The sequence below is a fragment of the Halictus rubicundus genome, chromosome 1 (genome assembly GCF_050948215.1).
Source record: "Halictus rubicundus isolate RS-2024b chromosome 1, iyHalRubi1_principal, whole genome shotgun sequence".
NCBI lineage: Eukaryota > Metazoa > Arthropoda > Insecta > Hymenoptera > Halictidae > Halictus > Halictus rubicundus.
In genome coordinates, this window is record NC_135149.1 from 24384318 (window position 1) to 24404817 (window position 20500).

The following is a 20500-nucleotide window of genomic DNA, read 5'->3' on the forward strand; positions in this document are numbered from 1 at the left end:
TCAATTCTTTCTATGTAAAATATATATATGTTCTGTCTTATCATGTCGAAGTAGGAAGAAAAAATGAAAAAGTTCAAGACCAACTAGACCTATGAACTTTCATTGAATAATTATCTGCAACTGTAACTGATAGTCTTTTACTTATAAACTTCACTGGAAGCATGTTATACACATAGATAGCAGTATAGTTTTAAACTTCAGCAGGCAATCAAGGAGTTTATTGTAATTGTTGCAAAATGGTGAATAAAATTTGGATGATTACTTTCTTGGTGCTCTACACCTACACTGCAAGTAAGATTTTCCATTTAAATTTGTACAAATATAGTTGTAATATTAATATGTAATAATATGTTAATAAGGGTGCTATTTATCTTCAAATTCGACAATAATATTATGAAATATTGGTATAAAACGAGTTTATTAATTTTGAATAGAATATATTCTATAAATAAGAGGTTCTATTTGCTTTTTTAATACAAGTATTCATACATTTATTTATCTTTTGAAGTAGCTCATTTTTATTATTTTTGGTCAAATAGAAAATGTTAATAAATGACAATATATATTTGATATAAATTATTTAATATAATATTTGTATAACAGAATGTTAAAATTACTTTTCCAATTTCATAGATGCGGATGATGAATGTCCCACAATTATCAAACGAACTCAATGGTCTAGTGCAGAAGCGAAGAGTATAAATTATTTAATTCTTCCTCTTCCTTATGTCATAATTGTACATACATCTGGTCCTACCTGTAGCACCAGGTCTCAATGTACTACCGTAGCTGAAGGAATTCGTACTTATCATATGGACAGTTTGAATTGGCATGACATAGGATATTCTTAAGTGTCTTTTCTTACATATTGTTGCTTAAATATTTCATAAAAATCGATCATATGTTATAACAAAAGAAAACTTATTTTAGTTTTATATTTAATTAATAGGTTTTTAATTGGTGGTGATGGTAACGTGTACGAAGGTACTGGTTGGAATCGAGAAGGTGCTCATACATTTGGATATAATAAAAAATCAGTTGGAATTGCTTTTATGGGAAATTTTCAAGGTAATATTAATTATTAATATTAATATATATATATTATTATATATATATATAATAATATATATAATAAGTTAAAGCAAAATTAAAATAGTATATGAATAAAATGAATAAAATTAGAGTATATGAATAAGTTAAAGCAAAATTAAAATAGTATGTACTTCAAATATGAACAAATGATTTCAGTAATACACGGATATGTTTCATATAACATTTGAAATAATACTTTGTTATATATTTCTTATATATTTACAATATATATTTTGTTTTGTAAGAAAATGTTAGTAGCTTCTGGTAGAACAGAATTTATAGACTAGCACATTTAGCGATGTGCTGTGAAATTTCTCATTTTCTTCAGGAAATTAAATTTTGTAACTATAGGTATATCTTTTTTTAAGTATACCTCATTTTTTATTAGTATTATCTTTGGGATGTATTATTTTAATTTTAGAGACACCGGCAAGTGAAACAATGCTTAATGTAGCACACAAACTAATTACTTGTGGTAAGTCACAAGGAATTCTTAGAGACAATGTTCGTGTAGTTGGAGCTAGACAAGTTACAGGAACCTTGAGTCCAGGAATTAAGCTCTTTGAACAAATTCAAAACTGGCCGGAATGGGTTTCACGTCCTTAAGACATCTAATGTTTTTATAATTTTAATTACACACAAGATCTCAGACTTAATATAGTTAAAGATTAATATTTCTGTAAATCGATAAACATTAAATGAATGTATGATATGAATATAATATAATACGTATATATTACGTATACATAATGTATTTCCATGGTTTTGGAGATACCTTGTATATTTAATATTATCCATTTTTCCTTTTATTTACAACAATAATCCCAATTCTGTTTTGTACTTTGATCTGTATCTTTTGTCTTCCTACGTTTCATTCACCTTTTCTTCTTTCCTTTTTTATTTCCACTGTTTTTCAAAGTATTTCTCACTTCCATTGTTAAATCTCACCATTCGTCTTAATTTTTCTTGCTCGTATTTCTTATTCGCAACACAGCATCGGACATGTGTGACGATTCACGACTACGATTTTGAATTTCATCTATAAGAAATTAATAATAATTTTATGCATGTGGTTATTTAAAAACTGTAGCACATAATATAATATTTGGAGAATTTATCATTGTATCGTGACGATATTTTCTTTTATAGTTCGTAAGAAAAATATAAAATTTATGCAAATTTTAATACCCTGAAATACCAATATCTGCAAATCTTTTTTTATTAAAGGCAAATTTTAAACTTCTACAATTTGTTGTACTCTCACCGCAAAATCTGTGCAAATCTTTTTCGTACAAAACGATTCTGCAAAAAGTCCCGAACATATTTAAACAATAATACACAGTTAATTCAACAATTTTGACGGATATTTTTCTATTTATTTTGAGTAGTATGATTCTGAAGTAAAATCTGATTAGATACACTATATGATAGAGTGGATTTCCTGCACACTAAATCTAAATAATTCCCTCAAGAAATAAAACATCGCCAGTGATCCTTAACATCAACGATCAATATAATTAAGGTCTTCGCGGCACTTGTTCTTATATATGCTTTATCGCAATGTTTATCGTCAGAACATATTAAGCTATTGCTAAAATAGACTACATATACACAACGTAATGTACCTACACGAACACCAAGTTTTATATTACTATATTTTTAATGAGCAATTGCGTTACAATGTGCTGAACATAAAGCGCGTCGACGTTGAGGATCACTGACGATACCTGGTCTCATGCGGAACTATTTTGTTTTCTTCATCGAAAACAAATTCTGCGTTGTTGTTTTTCTTAACGCTTATACAGGACGATCCATCTAAGGACAGCCACCCAAATATCTCCTACATTTGTAACGATAGAATAAATATGCAATTTGAATAGCATCGAAGGAAGAGTACACTGTAAACAATATTTTTGTTAACCTTCGAGGTGTTCAAGGTCACCGATGTTTTCGCAGAAATGCATTCAGAGATGTTAATAACATGATCTTGAACTATCCTTCAACTTTCCAAACTATCAACACTACCGATAACACTAAGCGTTTTCATTAATGATTGGCAATTAAACGTTTCTTTTAAACTCTTTCGCCATAAATAAAATTAATATCGTAATTTTTTCTAATTTCAAGGGACTAACGGTGAGCAGTTTATCATTGCACTGACGAACTGTTTGAAAGGAATAGTGTTTTCTATATACGTGTAGGCGGGGAAGACACGTTTACTCATATATTGTATATAGTATTCACATTTAATTTTGATTATAGAAGTCAAAGATCGCTTACAACTATAATATTCAAGGGGGAAGAATATGCGCTTACATACAAAGACTGGGATCTTGAGAGCCTTGAAAAATGGCTTTGTCACGAAGGCATTTTTAGCTGCGTATTCGTCACTTTGATATTTTTCGAATTTAATTAAAAATATTTTTTGCATCAACACAATTGTAAGCGATATTCAGATGGTACCTTTAGGTGAATCACCCTATATACTATGAAGATTGCCTGGGAATCCCCGCATAAAAGGGGTCCGTTCTTAATTTTTAAAGTAAATGAAGAAATGTTCGAGGAAATTGTTTCACTGCAAGCGCCTTCCCTGTTTCAAACGCGTTTAAACGTTTATAATTTTATAGAAAAAAAAACATATCGCTTGTTACCAAAATGCGCCCCGACGAATTGACGCCTATCTCGATCATTCTATATAATCTTATTAATAACATATTTACGAATATTCTTATAAATAAATAACTTTTAAAAACGCATTTTAAAAGAAAGTATTAAACAGTAAACGGTATAAAAATGTATACATATTTTAACAGACAAGTTTCGATATATTACGAAAAAATACAAATACGACAGAAATATTTAGGGGGCATTAAAAATTGATGCGACTGTACTGTGCAATGAAATTCAACGAGGAAATATGTTCCTCCTTGAGATTCATCGCTGATTTTTCTTTTGAATTTATATTTTCTGTACACCGTAATGTACAAGGTGATTCGTTTGCATGCCAAGTATTCGAGATAATCGATTAAAATTTTGTTCATCTTTCAGGAAACTGTTTTACAACAAGTTTGAATTCATGTGCTTTCTCGTGAATATTAAAAGTAAAATATCACAAGAATCACAACAACGATGGGTTCAAACTTGTTTTTAAAAATATTTAACCGACATTTAATTGTTCAAGATTCTTCAAGTCCGGGATCTATTTTATTTTTCACCGGTTTGTTAGGTATTGATTGTATTTTAAGCAGAATCACCCATTGGTCATTTTTATATCATGTCAAAAAAGCGTGGAAAAACATATTTACCTCCACCCTTCAAAAAACAAACCAGTTGTGGCTGAAGAGAGCTGGAATGTAACCAGCCTACCTTGAAAACTGGTGCGTATTCGCTTAATATATTGACCCTGAGTTTGTTTAAAAATTAGTTGAAAAAAATGTCCATTAAACTAAAATTGACGTTTTTTAGTTCCTAATAAAATTTTTAATTTGCATACTATATAATCGCTCGGTATTATTTCTTATTAGCTGTGTTAACTACCTCAACAAATAAAACGGAATCTTTCAAAAATACGGCTAATATTGATTACATTTTGGCTATTTATTTATGTAAAAAAAAATCTTCGCATTAAAAATTCTTATTTGTTTATATTCGTTATTGTATTCGTATTCGTTTTTATTAAAATTCGTAAGTATTTGCTATGGTATAGTAATTAGTTAGAGTAATTAGTTAGTTACTCGTAAGTTCTACCACTTCAGCATACCTATAAATTGGTATGAAACAGAGGTTTAAAGTCGGTATTTATTGAATTTATAAGGCTCACAGCATAAATGACATAGTATTAAACATTTTAATTATTATAATCGTAAATTGAATTTTTCTGAAAAATACGTGCTATTTGGGGCATTTTATAAATTCAGACTTATTTTAACACTACGTTTACGGAGCATTAAAAGTGAGTATTTTACATTACTTTATAAAAATAAGAAGAATGTGTCTATCCAAGTTTTCAGCCATTTTTTAAATAATATATACCTAAGGAAATAAGTTTGTTGAGTAATTCCACGTAGATGGATCTTTACAATCTCAATAATCGTAAATTAAAAATATTAGAACCCGTCATTTTGACGGGTCCCGTAAACCTAGTGTTAATGACTAATGCAAAGATTTATTTCAAAGTATATGTATTAGTTTGTAAATAAAATTATTCTATGTAAGTTAGATAAAACACTCCACATATACAGTGCATATTGTACACAAACATGTTGAACAAAAGAAATATATATGTATATATATATTACTGGTTTTCGAATAATTCAATGGAAATGAGTGAAGACGCAGACATTTTATAGATCGTGAAAAACGATACAACTGGCTGGAAAACAAAGTTGTTTTTATTCTGAAATAACAGGAGCAAAAAGATGCACTTATTTTAATGTATTCTGAAGCTCGGGCACGTTCTCGGTGATTCCTCGGAACTCTTTGTGTTCAAGGCGCATATATAAACCCCGTCTTGACCGATCAGAAGTCAGTTCTCACAGTCAGAATGTTGCGACCGGTGCACTTGGTGAGTTATATTAATCCACCGTGGTTAATTAATTTATTCACTATCGCGCGTCACGTTATGAAAAGTCAATTTTTGTATATATGTTTTTTTAACGTGTTGACCACCGACTCCGCGATCGCAAAAATCAAAATTATTTATACTGAAACAAATACAGTGGAATTGAGATTTATTTATCCTTTCAACCCTCTTGCATTTTGCAGATATTATCAAAATTTGGTACACTCACATATCGATCAGTGCAAATATTACCTAATTTTTAAATGTAGATACAAAATTCCGTCACCTAAATGTGGGTGTTGGATGGTTGTCAGACAACTTTTCACAAATTGAAATTACTATTTTGTTATATACTTAAAATGTTTCATAGTGGAATAATATTCTACTGAACAGAATGTTAGAAAAGTTTATAATAATTCAAATTGCATTTGTTTATATTGTGTAGTATTCGATCCAACGAAAGGACAGATTTTTTTGGAGAAATAATTTCTAATATATTTTCGGTTTCGTGCACTTACAGCAATTTTTTGAACGACCGTTACGCTTATTTTATTTATTATACAGAAATGCCTATAAACTAATTATTTTACATTATTGTATAATGTAAATGTCATTTAATAATACGAGTCTATCTTACTTACAAAGCACAATGGTAAAAGTATACAATTAAATAATGTGTATCTTTTTGCAACAAGGCTATTTTTCTCTTCATGGTGGTTTTGGTGGCTTCTTTGGAAGAGCAATTAGATCCTGCTCGTCAAGAAGCTGAGCTACCAGTCATACAAAATGCCAACGATTTAGAAGCCGACGCATCCAGTTGGTATGTTTTATTCAAATAACAAATAATACAAAATACAATACGATAAATATGAAACATGGATCTTTCTTAATTTGTGGAAAATAGTAAATATCGCATTGTTTATTTTTAATAACGAATGTAAAGTATAAAACAAAAAGTCGAACTTTATTTTCGGAAAAAACTAATGTGTCAAATATGTCTATTACCTATTCTGAAAATGATGATTTGAAAAGATGAAAGATGACAAACGCAATTTTTTCAAAATTTCTTTTTTACGTCATGTAGTAAATTAATTCTTCTAACTTCTCAGAAGAGTCCATGTCGTACGGTCCAATATTGAAAAAGTTATCATTTTTTTTAAGAGAATCCGAATATTATATTGCGAGTGTGTATTTAAATGACCGTATTCTATTTAAATGAGTTTTATATTTAGTTATAAGCGAGTACGAAAGATTAAAGCGACACTATTAAATAATTTTTTCTAATTTAATACAAAAGTAATGAATTTATTTAATGGATTTTCCTTGTTTTCAAGGTCTTCTAGACCATGGCGTTATGGTTGGAGAGGTGGCTGGAATGGATGGAGAGGAGGTGGTGGTTGGGGTTGGGGTGGCAGAGTATGGACCGGAAGAGGTGGTTGGTGGTGAACACGCGAAAAATCACAAATTCAATCATTCAAATGACACAAATTTGAAAACTTTTGTAATTTCATGTTTTTTTTATCATCACTGAATAAAGACCCAATTGTCTGTCTACATTATCCTAAATGGATCTCCTGTTTTTTCATTATCATTTTTCTTAGTAAGTTTCTACATGCTTACATACTCTTCACGACTAGGAAGATGTTACCTACAAGAAATGTGGTCGACACTTTCGTTTCTAACATGTTCATATTTTTTAAAATTATGTGCATTTGTTGATATAAATTGATGAAAATATTACATGCTTTAAACTATTTGTGACCAATATAAGAATGTCGAAATCGGACAAAATTTTCATTTATGTTTTGTCAACAAGTATGATGTTTAGTGATACTTTTTTGTTATTCTAGGCCTAGACTAACAAATTAAAAAAAAACTTTTCGAAATGCCTCTCCTTTGATTTTTAAGGCGTCTTTCTCGTATAACGGCCAAAAGCGGTGATGTTCAATGATTTAAAAAATGTTATTGCACATATGTTTCTAAAACTTTATTGGTTCATTCATTTATGTTTTAGGAATACACAGTAATTTTTGTGAGTAAGAATATCCGTTCATTCCAAAGTTGTAACGTCGTGATAAGAGCGCTCCGAAAGAATTTCTTCCGCACTGCGGATATAATATGAACAATTATAGTTATTTTAATCGAAGAAAATAAAAAATAAAATGCAACGTCTCAAATTCGAGATTTGCAGATATTATTAAAATTCTAATTCAGACAATAAAGAGACACCTATTGAATAGACCCGATGAACTTGAAATGGATTAGGTGATCAGTTTTTAAGTTACTGTAACCAAATATTTAAAAAATACTATATTACTAACTTCTACCATGTAACTTCGATAGAAACTGCACGTCTTGTACTTTTAATACATTAAAAGAGAGTGGTTCCTTTGTACATGATCAAGCTGCATACGTAAAAGAAAATTTACCGTGAAAATAAAAGGCTAGAATATACAAAATTGAGCAAATTTATTTTTTTCTTAATTTAATAATTATAGACTACTTTATACAAAGCTTTCGTTTATTATATTAAATACGAATGAGATAATATTTCACTTATAGTAATAATGAGGGCTAATTAACCTGTTAAATGGGCCATTTTTTAAAATCTGAGCACTTACAAAGACGTAACACAAGACAAATAACAGTGATTTAACGATTGTTTTGTTGCAATGAACGTAAATACCACATAGTTTATACCAATCATGGATACTATGAAGGTACTAAGTGTGAGAAGTATTGATTGAATTACGAAGAAAATGAAGAGGTCCTGAAAGGTGATAACAAACACGAATGATGGATTTTCTCCGGTTAACAGGTTAAAAATGAAGTAAAATATTCATGGCTTCAAATTTAGTTTCACTGCTTCCTGGCGTATTACAGAAATAAGTTCTTGATTTATTAAAAATATAAACCTGAGACCTGCAATCTGAAAAAAAAAACGAAATATTTTTAAAATAGAAATCTTGTTGAGAACGCACTATTTTACGATTAATAATAATTAATGTTTCTCTGATATATGAATAGGTATTCGTAATAAAAAGTTAACTGATATAAAAGTAAAATATCAATACCTCTATTACACTATTATTATTAAGTTTCATTTTGTTTCCAGCAAGTATAGGCCTACTGTCCACGAAAATTGGTCGCTTTCCTTCTGAAGAAAGAAAGAAGTCTCCATTATTTCTTAAACGAATTGTTCCTTGCCTTCGAGAAACTTTCCAAGCAGGTCCTTCCAATGTCAAATCTACGTCTACGTTGTGGTCTTTTGCTGAACGACCTACAGTAATCTAAAAATGAAAAAATTAAAACATAAATGTATAAGCTATGTAAGAGGTAGATCTATGTTTAATAAAATAAACATAATATTGAAAAAATTATACTTGATATAAAAGTTATTCAATATTATTCATTACTATCAGTAATATATATTTATTTACTTTGTAATTACCTCTCGTGACCTCATTAAATATCGAACAAGTCTTCCTCTAAGTATTGCTAAAGTTTGATTATCAAAATCTGGTGGATTTACGCCTGTTACACTGTCAACCAGAACTTGCCACCTACTTAGTTCGTTTTCTAATACTCTTATCTCTCTTTTATTTCTTCTGTCAGCTGCAACCAGTTCTGCATCCACTAACTCATCCTTCTGTTCGAGTAACTCTGTGTCGTTGATCATTTCTTCCGCATCAGAAAAGTTAAGAACATGTTCACCACGAGGTAAACTTTGTGCAGTTTGATCAGGAAGAAGATGATACTGTTTCATCAACTGCCAATGAGCTAATAATGCTTTAGCAGTTCTTGCTGAATAAAACGTGTGTGCATTTGCTTCAACCAGTTCCTGAAAGACTTCCAACGTTGGTTGAGAAGTCTGAAAGAACATAAACAGTGTAAAATATAAGAAAACTTAACAGTTGAAAAGAGAACATGCCTGGTGACCATACCATTTTGAGAATGTATGAATAGATACTGACTTAAGTGAGGTTTTTTTATACAAATTACCGATTTTATAGTACCAAGAAGATCTTCTTCTGCTTTACTATATAAAGTTCTAGCTTGTACACTAGCAATTAATTCTGGATGTAAATTGCGCATAGCTTGTACCGCCACTCTTGAAACTGCACTATCGTATAGTAGAGCGTACCATCTCTGCTGTATTTCTTGTAATGTAAACCGACATGAAAATTTTGTACCTCTATGAACCTGTTTTGTAAAATAATTGCATACATAAAAATATATCAAAGGACTACAATTAGTCTAACTATTTGTAATGAATAGAAGTGTATGAGAACTTGAAAATGTCGGGTACTCAATGGTCAAGATGGTTCCCGATACATTCGAGAATTTTCAAGAACCTGTCTTGATACCGAATTAAATTCTTGACCCATCCCGACCCGGCATTTTCGAGTGCTTGCGCACCCCTAGTATTGGAATATAAACAAATACCATTCTCAAATCATTTGTCTGCTGTACACCGGTGATTAATGCTAAATCATCTGTAGGCTTCCATCTCCCCAAATCTTTTGTAGCATTAATTGAATGCGAGTGGTTCTTATTCTTTTTATTTTTCCTGCCGGGAGCATTTGAACCCCCTGGTCTACTTGTTCGCCGATTACATCTATCTGGATGAGATACATTTGCAGAAATTGGAATAGGGCTTGGTACATTTTGTTGCGGAAGACATTCCATTGGAGTGGTAGAGATTGAAACAGTTCTAGATCTGGAGGCAGACTTTGCACTCGTAGCAGGTGGTTGTAAGTTGAATGTTGTCTCGACAAGTTCATCATCGAACTTTCTGCGTTTTATTGTACGCGAGGAACTATAATTTTAATAATAATATAGTGAAATTATCAGCACTCTTACATATTATAGACATAATATTACGGCACTAATAATTACTTGCAAAAATATCTAGTTTAAAGTAGCTTATACTATTGATTAATTTCTAGACTGATCTAGAATAAGTAAATAGATAAAACGTGTGTCTTGTCTTGTTACAATTAATTTCCTAATCAGAATCAGGGAAGAAAATATGATAATTATACAGAAAAGGATACACCTCACCGATTTTGATAAAATTTAAACATGTTGTAAAACTCAACATTATTCATTCTTATTATTACAAACAATTGTTTGAAAATTAAAATTAAATGGTATTTTTAAAAACTTCCAAATACCGATTAAGTTTAACAACAAGCTGATTTATTATTTGAAAAGTGTACACTTGTTTGCATAATAACAACATTCAAAATAAAGCACATAATTACTGATCACATATAATTTGTTAAAAATTTATAGGCACCTTCTACGCTTTGTAGACAACGAATCCAAACTTGTCGATTCAATGGGTATATTTAAAAATCCATCATTACCGTGAGAAAACCCATGATTTATATTCGAGGGTGTTGGAATATCCATACTTTGCTTTGTGTGACGCAAGGTAGGTTAGTTTAACGTAAACAATGTATTATGACCACGCACAAATGAATTACGTTATGACACAAATGCTGATGCTGTATTTGCAATCATTTAAAGTACAAAACGGGAGTGGAGCTTCGTCGCATAATATTGAGCATTCGTTTGAATAGAAAAAACTTCACACTTTATATACAGTATTGCCTCTTGTATTGAGAACGTTTTATTCTCATCATTCTACTGCGCATCCAATGTGCGCCCACTTTCCAGGCAGAGAAAGGTAAGTAAGAGAGATAGACCTATCGCACCACTATCGCGATAGCGAATCATCAGCCAATCAGGGTGCAGTAATTTTTGCATATACCTCGCGAATTCTGTGGCCTGAAATGTTGCCAGTACGAGAGACAATATCGTAGGGATTTACAATGGTTTACGTGTTTTCCGGAACAAGCAATACAGTAAATACAATACGGTAATATTCATCATGGTAAGTTCGTTTATTATTCTGTTAACACGTCTCGAATACTCTCTACCGATAAATATTTGTACTAAATCACCAATGGCGGCATTTCAAAATTTATGTCAAAATGCAATCTATTTATAAAAGATTTGAAAAACCTCAGAAGTATTGTTGTAATATTACATGTTGTATAGAGCTATATAATATAAAGCTACATCATCGACAAGATATACTCTAACAAAATAAAATCACTATTTGATAAAATAGTGTCCTCGTTCGTGTCTATGAAAATTTCTCTCCATATCTATTTCAACTTATGACATTTCCTTTTTATATTTAGTGTGATAATACCAATACAATTATACATAATATTACACACAGTATTGGTAATATTTTTAATGTTTTATTCTTATTTTTTCCCTTTTACAAACATTTGGTAGAATGTTCCGCAAAAGTGTTCATACGCAAGGATAAGGTAAGTATATATAATCCATTCAATTTTATTGAACTTTTAACAATTGTGTGTACTTAAAGTAATGTCCTTGATCGTTACATTTTTTAAAGAAAAATACTTAAAACTGGATTTTCAATATGCGGCTAGGATAACTTTTATTATTTTTCCCTGTTCGTTACAGCAAAAGAATTAGTATCTAACGCTTGCATACGTTCCGTTAGATTTCACGTTGAAGGTGCGAAAAAGTAAAGTTTCTAACGAAACGAATACAACGAAGAATCATTTAAAACGTGACCATGTTAGAATACTGGATCTTTAGTTTACAGACTATTCGCGCGCGGCGCTAAACTTGTATCGTCTACTATTAGAGGAGATAGTGTCTTTTTACAAATCTCTTGCTTCATCTCCATCTGACTCCCTCTTTTTCTTTCTCCCCCTCCCGATATCCTACAGTTCTACTCTTCCTCTCGACTTCTCGAAGATTTCCGCGTATATCGAGTTAAGCTTTAAGAGATCAGTGCGTACCATCTTAAACGTTCCCTATTTGCACGACAATCACGGGCGTTCGGAAAACTATAGTCACTTACGTAGACCACGTTCACGTTACCTCGCGAAACACCTGTATATAGAAAGTTTCGACGAAAAATTTTTACGGGAGTTTTTTCTTTCCTTTTTCTCTCGCCGTCCTCTGTCTGCTTTCTGGTTTGTCTCGGTTCCTCTTTCCCCGTTGGGTGCGTGAGTGCGAGAATATCAGACCCAGTGTGCGAAGGAGTTCCACATCGATGTATCGATACTAAAAGACTCTCCCGGGGGCGAGGTTTTTTTTGAGACAATAGTCCCTGAGCGAGGTTACATGGACTCGTTGAAATGTCGTGGCTCCTTAAACGACGGACTTACGATTAGCTCGGGTGAGTTTTAACTTTCATCACGAATATGAACACCGCGGCTGATTCTGTGCAACGGGAAAATGCGCGGTTTCCATTGGCTCGATGGAGTAGATTTACCCGATCGTGGCTGGCCCGATTATTTTAGACGATGACGTGCCTGCTTATGTACACTCAACACCTTGTATCCTTACTCTATCCGTGCCGCATTCCTTTCGCGATTTCAACTGTGCGATATTTCAGTTAAACGGGATATTGCCACTTACACTCACTACTCTTGTCCATTCCTCGATATGTGGACAAACAGTCGAACAAACGATAACTGTTCGACACCACATCGCGAACAGAACAGTAACAGAATCGTGAACACAAATATAAACATTTTCAGATACTAGCATTTCAACGAATTTTTCTATTCTAATATTATTTAGAGGATTTCATTGAACACGTTATTACGCAAGTTAAGAAGTTGTCAAACTTTAGCTCGAAACGTTGGATGATAATTATTCTAGTTTTCCAGTAATTATTTCAAATTATTAGGTTTTATTTGTAATTACAAGTCCATGGAAACATTGAGCAGCATATTCACCATGCCTTTAGCTATCTGCCAATGTAAAATATCATGTTAAGTAATACCTTTGAAATATTTTCTGTCAATTTCGACATTGTTTACATTTGGTAACCTGCTCATTATGTACCTCTAAACTTTTAACTCCGCATTACAAATCGTAATGACGTGTATCGGATTAAAGAAATATTAAAAATGAACGGACAAATAATAAATAACGTACTTTTTATTTGTTGCTGTAAATTTACTTATTTCGATATTCATTCATCGTGTTTATATTATTCGCATTGTAGTTGACATGTTTATGTGTAACACATTATTGTGGAAATTCTCCCAAAGGAATTAAAAAAAAAATGGCGGTAATTGTTCTGTTATTGATGTATTCGAAAATAGTTTTCCTTTTAAAAACGTAAACATGTTCGCTGGCATATGAAGTAAATTACGTAGTGACAGTTTACTGCGTTTAAATAAACATTGGTCACATTGTTATTTGTTATGAAATTTGAAAAAACCCTTTTTTAATGCGAGGACTGTCGAATGCGTCAAATACAGGAGCTTTGATTGCGAATTACTAATTATACTGACTTATTTATTTGCATAGTACAAAGAAAATGAACAAAATAAGAAAATTGCGCCCACATCTATTCATCTTTCATCTATTCGAAAATTATAATGCATTTTAATGTTGAAAACTTATTTTTTAACTCGTCCCTAGCTTTACTAAAAAATTTTAATTTTTCAAACTATTTTAATTATGTAAATTGCATTTAGAAGTCTGATTCTTTTGTAACGTAATTAATAACAGGTTAATATTCCATTTTATAACGGAAATATTCAATCGCTGTTGTTCAACATAAAACGTAATTTTACGGTTACTATAACCGAGAAGGAACTACCTACGTTCAATTTATTCTTATCAATGAAATTATTCACTGCCATCCACATCATCTTGTTAAGTCTACGGACTTGATTAGTTTATCAACTTATTCTTTGTTTTAAAAAAAAATTCAATTGCATTTCACAATACTTGAAACTTCATTTAATGGCGAATTAAATTTTTCAATCGTTATATTTTTCCTGTATCTGTTCGATCCACGATTGTAATATTTTACAGTAAAGTAATTTCATAAATTAATTTTAGGAAAATTAGAATGCAAAATGTATGTAACTGATTTGAGGTAACGTAAACAAAACCTCGTATATTCGATTTAATGTCATGAACTTTATTTGTAATAAAGAGAAAAAAAATTGTATTGTTTATCAAATCTTTTTGGATTCCATATCTTTTCAGTTGTTAGAGAGCATAAACATTTAAGAAAAACCATGTGCGCAGAGTTACATTCTCGTCGTGTTTCAATGCAATTTCATTTTACATTGTAACAAAAATTCTTTCAACGACAAAGGGGGCATCATCTGTTACTATGGTCTGCTTTTTGAAAGAAGATAACTCGAGTCAAAATAGCAGTCCACTTCACTTCAATGTAGCATATTGAAGTAATAGGAGTGGGGTGGACAGCTATTATGACTTCGGCTGTATTTGTAAATCAGAACACTCGAGTTTTAGATTCAATCTAAAAAAACTTTATGAAATTGTTTATTATCTTCTATTTTAAATACACGAATGTACAAATTTTCATAATATACATTAAAGTATATTGATCTTGACAATACGGTAGAAACGTTATCGTTTTCAATTTAAAATATTTTGTTTGTAGAACGTTTCTCCGGTATTTTGTAACCTGCGCTTTCGGTAAAAAAAATTAAAGGGTCGGAAAGAAATATGTGAATAGGCGGTTGAATTATTTTCTATGCAGGGAGCAGGTAGAATTCGATTCCTGGAAGCGGAAAGGTTTCCTCAATACAAACCTAATAGCTTTGAGTTGGAGTCGCGTTAGGTATGCTCGAATATTTTGGGTGGTCTCGTGTCTCCGTAATACCTCAGAAATAATACGCGCTCTTCTGTGTTATTTTAAGTCCCTTTGTTTTTCAACCATAAGTTTCACTGATTTAAAAGCAATTACTTGACAGAAACAACATGTATTAGAAAAAAATGTGCGTATACTCAATGGTTTACTAATAGCTAAAAATATTTCGTACATCGTAAATAACGTTTGTATACGTACACACATATTATTCCAATATACACACAAAACATTATAATGTGTTAAATGCAGTTAAAAATAAGAATAATAAATAATCGTACAATAATAAAATTTTGAAGTTTGCGAATTTTCTAAAATTGTTTTAGAATATGTTTTTATTTATTTTATTTATATTGATCGTAAAGAGGGTGCCACTAAATTTGAATTGTATTTTTCAATGCTTGAAATAATATAATGATTCATAAAAACTCACTTTGTGGGTATTATCTACAATAGAACAAATAAACAAGTATTAAAGATATGTATACACAATGTCTGAAAAAATATCTATGTACTGTTGAAAACACTTTTTTACTGTCTCATTATTTACTTACTATGAACTTGAACTAATTAGAGAGGCATAGCTGGAAAAAGAAACTTGAAACATTTTAATTTGAATAAAGACTTGCAATCTAGTTAGGAGTACACTTTTGTTGTGGTTATGAATGATGAAAAAAGTTAGAATATTTATTTGAAATAAATTTAAAATAAACATGTTTTTATTTATATGTTTATCTGGCTACTGATGTAGATGTTACGAGAACATGTAATACAATTAGATTTAAAATATATGCAATTAGATTTAAAAAATATTATTAGCCCTTTGCACTTTGGCAGTTTATAAACACCTGTTAACTAACACCTGTTAATTTACAAATACAGTGTATTATTTTATGTTTTTACATAAATTTAAGTAAACCACTAGTAGACTAAATGATGTTTTGTTATTAGGGAGGCAACATCCGTGAGCAACGACATCACAATGCGCATGTTGCTGCCACTGAGATTGGTTTTCGTCGCAGCAAACTTGCTGCTGGCAGCTACCAAAGCAAATGTCCATATGCACTTGCATTCTGATACTGCCAAACACTTTTCTATTGGAGAACATGAACAAGCAGTTGCTGGAATAGAGGCTAGCCTACTATCACTTCTTGGTTTTGCAAAAAGGCCGAAACCACAAGGTCCAGCTTATGTTCCAGACTCTTTAAAAAAACTTTTTGTTAAACAAAATACCATTGGTATGGCTGATATTGCTAGACCAGGTATTCATGCTAGGTCTGCTAATACAGTTCGCTCCTTCCCTCATATTGGTAAGTGTAGTTTCTAGTCTAATTATTAAACAAATGTTACGATGTGAAACATTCTTATAAATAGTAATAACTGCAATGATTGTCTTTTTGATTACAGAGAGTGACTTGGACCATAAATTTCAGTCTCCGAATCGCTTTCGTCTTTCCTTTGACTTAAGTAGTATACCACCAGGAGAGAAATTACAAGCTGCTGAATTAAGCGTCTCTCGCAAATCCATATCGAATGAAAAAGATTCTACGCAGAAACTGGGTAGAATACTTGTTTACGATATTTTACGTCCGGGTACAAAAGGACATAGTGCTCCACAATTGCGTTTAATCGACAGCAAACCGGTTAATACTAAGAAGAATGGCACAATTAGTTTAGACGTTCACCCTGCTGTTGAGAGGTGGATAGAGGATCCTAAGAATAATCATGGGCTCCTGGTGCACGTGCATGGAAGTAAACAGGAGCATGTACGTTTAAAAAGAAGTATAAACGAGAGAAATGAAACGTGGGTCATTAGTCGACCAATGTTATTTACTTATACAGATGATGGCAGGTACGAAATATCCTTTTTCTTGTGATAACATAATTAAATTTTGTATTTTTTTGTATACAGGGCGAGTCTCGTAACATGACGACTTGGTACAATACTTTTTTACTCAGAATTTGGTGTTTTATCCGAATTCGAAATTCTAAATATTGGGTATTCCATTTAAAAAACTCAAGGTGACTCTCATATATCGATAAAAGAGTACAGCACCGTATGTCCCCCTGGAAAAATTTGTTCGTACAACAAATAAGTTACGAGTTATTTGAAGTCATCATGTTACAAGACTAACCCTCTAGAGTAGAACTTTTATGTATTCATGTTAAGATATTTTGCTGTATTTTCAATGAATACGAAATTAATCTAATTAATTTTCTAATAGGTATAAAATGTCCTCTGCAAGCCAAATAATGGACCGCCGTGCCAGAAGAGCTGCACTCCGAAAAAATCGACGAAAAGATGGTCGTGAAAACTGCAGGCGACACCCACTTTATGTTGATTTTGCAGATGTTGGTTGGAATGATTGGATTGTTGCTCCTCCAGGTTATGATGCCTTTTACTGTCATGGCGATTGTCCTTTCCCTCTGGCAGACCATTTAAATTCTACCAATCATGCGATCGTTCAGAATTTGGTTTATTCAACGAAACCAAGCATGGTGCCGAAAGCTTGCTGTGTACCAACTGCACTCAGTTCAATATCCATGCTCTATCTTGACGAGGAGAATAAAGTAGTTCTGAAAAATTATCAGGACATGGCTGTTCTTGGGTGTGGATGCCGTTGACAATTCATTGACTGGTTTAGTGAAATATTTTCATAACGAAGTATTTATGTGCGACAAGAATGAAAATGTTTTAAAAGACATTAGCAAAGTGAGACGCTTAAGAATTCAGATTCTGCTAAATCGAATCGAATGGATAGTAAATATTGCCATGTTAGGAGAGTATATTGAGTGTTTTTACAATTAAGGCACACTTAAGAGATTTGATATTGATTGTATGCGAAAGATCAATCCATTGTTAATTATACAAGATTATAGTAGTCCTGAATGCCTAACTTGTCTATCTATGAAATGAACAGGGATGAGAAAGATTTGTATTATATGCGGTTTTGATACATCACATTACTATACAAAAATATAGATAGGTAGGAATTATAATAAATATTTGGATAAAAATATCTCGAGCTTTTCAAAATGATATACATATAGACATATATCAGGCGACTATTGCTAAAATTAATGATCATTTTTACACATATGATCGACTGATCTAATTAAGAGTTGTGCCTTATTCTGAAAAGCTTTCCTTTCGGAAAAAGGAAACATTTTTAACGAAGATTTAAATGAAGGTAAATACGCGCGCCAAAATTTCGAGTATCCCTATCTTGTTCGAAAAATTTGTAATAATTAATCATGATATCGTTTGTCATTGACGGCAGGAAAAAGCTCCAACTTTTTGGGAGCAAGACTTTTTTTAATAAACTTTTTTATAGACTAATTACTTTTTTGGTACTTTAAAATTTATCTCGTATTGACTTTACCTCTTTTGTGAAAGTTAATGAAATAATTATTTAAATAATTGCAGTATTCTAAGTTTATTTTGAACATATATCTCATATATATATTAGGCTCTTTTAATGCTATAAAATGCATTGGAGAAGTTTTAAATAATTTTATAAAGGATCTTTATACACTGAAAGAATTATTTTAAGATGCTCTGTTTTATTATGATTGTATTGTTATTCGTGTCGACTAATTCACATTAAGATAAAAGATCTATGATAAGTCATATTACATTTTTATGAATTATAAATAGAATTTTTTAACTTTAGAATCTTAGTGAAACTAAAAGTTCAGAAAATAAATGCGTAATTTCTTAATTGTTAATTTAGTCTTCGCAAATATGTATAAACAAATATAAGAAGCAAACGGACATGTCTTCGATTTAACTATACTTTTTAGAAAATTACTACTTACTTGAAAATAAGATTAAACACTTTCGAAATTATGTTATACTCTGACCAATGAATTAACACTGAATTTAAGACTATAATGTAAAAACGTAGAAATAATTTGAAATCTTAGTCCATATTCAAAGAGCTAAATTAAATATATATTAAGTTGTATTTCACAATAGGCATTTTAACAGTACACTAAGCTGTCTTGATTTTGTAACTTGTGAGCAATTCACCTATTGCAATTTTTTGAGAGATATAATAGAAGTGTAAAATTTGTATTAAGTGTTCGAAAACATCTTATACGTCACGAACAGCGATATATTGTATGTGAAATACGAAGACTACAGAATAATACTTCAAACAGAATTTATTTTGAATTAATCAAAATGTCAATCTATTCTCTGAAGAAATATAAAACATTTGACATTTCGTCCTTCGCACATATTGTTAAAACTATCTGTAGCAACTATTTTATTGATTTTAATGACGAAAATTCAACTTCATAATAGACGTATAGCATAAATACACTTTGAAAATACAGCTAATTTATAAATTAACATTGTCTGCCGTCGAGAAGGAACCGTACCTGTGTAAGGAACAATTATTTATTCTGTTAACAAAGAAATCTACGCGTATGTATATTTGTACAAAAAGAAAGAAGAAAAAAGTTAAGAATCGTAAGTAATTGTGGCGCGCGTCGGCCTGTAAAATCTGTAAAATAGATAGAAATAAAAAAAAGGACCAATGTAAATAGTGCGTCTGTATAGTGTATTAGTATATATAGTATTTTATTCGATGTTTTTATTACTATTTCTACGTTCTTCAATTGTACACAGATATTGCGTGTGTAAATAGTAAATAAATTTTAATAAATAGATATATTAAATTACATTTTATGCTTTTGTACTTAAAAAAGTAATAAACGACAATCACAAAGGAGTAGGCAAACGTCAATTGAAAGTTAAGTGGCATGTAAAAAGGCAGTAACTTATTATTTTAAGACATTTAAAACACATTTTCTCAACAAGCGTTGAATAAATAAAATAACAAGTGGTATATAAAATATGTAACAAAAGTTTTATTTTTTTTTATACAATTATGCTACATACATAGGACAATGCATTTCTCATTGTAAATGTAAAAAAAATATAGAACAATTATTTCAGTCTTTAATGCTAAAAGAGAATAATAATTTAATAGAAGAGTTATACTCCTTCAAGGCTCATGTAATGGCAGTGCGAGGTAAAAACCATTTTCACAAACATGATATGTTGTGTATTTTCTACACAAGTTTTTGAATTTTGCATTTCGTTTTCCAACAATTTTGTATGTTTTATGGCACAA

At 31.1% G+C, this 20500-nt stretch overlaps 3 protein-coding genes and 1 long non-coding RNA gene across 4 annotated transcripts; 3 read left to right on the forward strand and 1 right to left on the reverse strand.

Annotated features, from left to right (window-relative positions):
• Positions 1 to 54: 54 nt before the first annotated feature.
• Pgrp-s3 (peptidoglycan recognition protein S3) lies at positions 55 to 1829 on the forward strand. Its single transcript, XM_076795666.1, has 4 exons — positions 55 to 291; positions 634 to 847; positions 950 to 1068; positions 1514 to 1829. The coding sequence occupies exons 1-4, from the start codon at positions 237 to 239 to the stop codon at positions 1696 to 1698; spliced, it is 573 nt and encodes a 190-aa protein (XP_076651781.1). The 5' UTR covers positions 55 to 236; the 3' UTR covers positions 1699 to 1829.
• Positions 1830 to 5565: 3736 nt separating this feature from the next.
• Positions 5566 to 7207, forward strand: LOC143358560 (uncharacterized). Its single transcript, XR_013082968.1, has 3 exons — positions 5566 to 5656; positions 6349 to 6473; positions 6988 to 7207. It is a non-coding gene; the product is annotated as an uncharacterized LOC143358560 (long non-coding RNA).
• An 896-nt stretch (positions 7208 to 8103) lies between these two features.
• Rcd5 (microspherule protein Rcd5) lies at positions 8104 to 11356 on the reverse strand. The gene is made up of 6 exons (XM_076795742.1): positions 10956 to 11356; positions 10100 to 10472; positions 9656 to 9856; positions 9105 to 9524; positions 8728 to 8943; positions 8104 to 8582 (listed from the first exon to the last, which is right to left on the reverse strand). The coding sequence occupies exons 1-6, from the start codon at positions 11069 to 11071 to the stop codon at positions 8493 to 8495; spliced, it is 1416 nt and encodes a 471-aa protein (XP_076651857.1). The 5' UTR covers positions 11072 to 11356; the 3' UTR covers positions 8104 to 8492.
• Positions 11357 to 12031: 675 nt separating this feature from the next.
• Positions 12032 to 20045, forward strand: LOC143358566 (protein decapentaplegic). Its single transcript, XM_076795781.1, has 4 exons — positions 12032 to 12890; positions 16308 to 16666; positions 16764 to 17208; positions 17582 to 20045. The coding sequence occupies exons 2-4, from the start codon at positions 16339 to 16341 to the stop codon at positions 17979 to 17981; spliced, it is 1173 nt and encodes a 390-aa protein (XP_076651896.1). The 5' UTR covers positions 12032 to 12890; positions 16308 to 16338; the 3' UTR covers positions 17982 to 20045.
• Positions 20046 to 20500: the final 455 nt, after the last annotated feature.

What these genes read in the sequence shown, in the direction of transcription:
- Pgrp-s3 (XM_076795666.1), top strand. Translation starts at nt 237, where the DNA reads ATGGTGAATAAAATTTGGATGATTACTTTCTTGGTGCTCTACACCTAC. An exon ending in GCTCTACACCTACACTGCAA is followed by an intron (nt 292 to 633) that starts GTAAGATTTTCC and finishes CCAATTTCATAG; the next exon opens with ATGCGGATGATGAATGTCCC. An exon ending in TTTTATGGGAAATTTTCAAG is followed by an intron (nt 1,069 to 1,513) that starts GTAATATTAATT and finishes TTTTAATTTTAG; the next exon opens with AGACACCGGCAAGTGAAACA.
- LOC143358566 (XM_076795781.1), top strand. Translation starts at nt 16,339, where the DNA reads ATGCGCATGTTGCTGCCACTGAGATTGGTTTTCGTCGCAGCAAACTTG. An exon ending in TCGCTCCTTCCCTCATATTG is followed by an intron (nt 16,667 to 16,763) that starts GTAAGTGTAGTT and finishes TTTTGATTACAG; the next exon opens with AGAGTGACTTGGACCATAAA. An exon ending in ACTTATACAGATGATGGCAG is followed by an intron (nt 17,209 to 17,581) that starts GTACGAAATATC and finishes ATTTTCTAATAG; the next exon opens with GTATAAAATGTCCTCTGCAA.
- Rcd5 (XM_076795742.1), bottom strand. Translation starts at nt 11,071, where the DNA reads ATGGATATTCCAACACCCTCGAATATAAATCATGGGTTTTCTCACGGT. An exon ending in TTCTTGGTACTATAAAATCG is followed by an intron (nt 9,525 to 9,655) that starts GTAATTTGTATA and finishes ATGTTCTTTCAG; the next exon opens with ACTTCTCAACCAACGTTGGA. An exon ending in ATTTAATGAGGTCACGAGAG is followed by an intron (nt 8,944 to 9,104) that starts GTAATTACAAAG and finishes TTTCATTTTTAG; the next exon opens with ATTACTGTAGGTCGTTCAGC.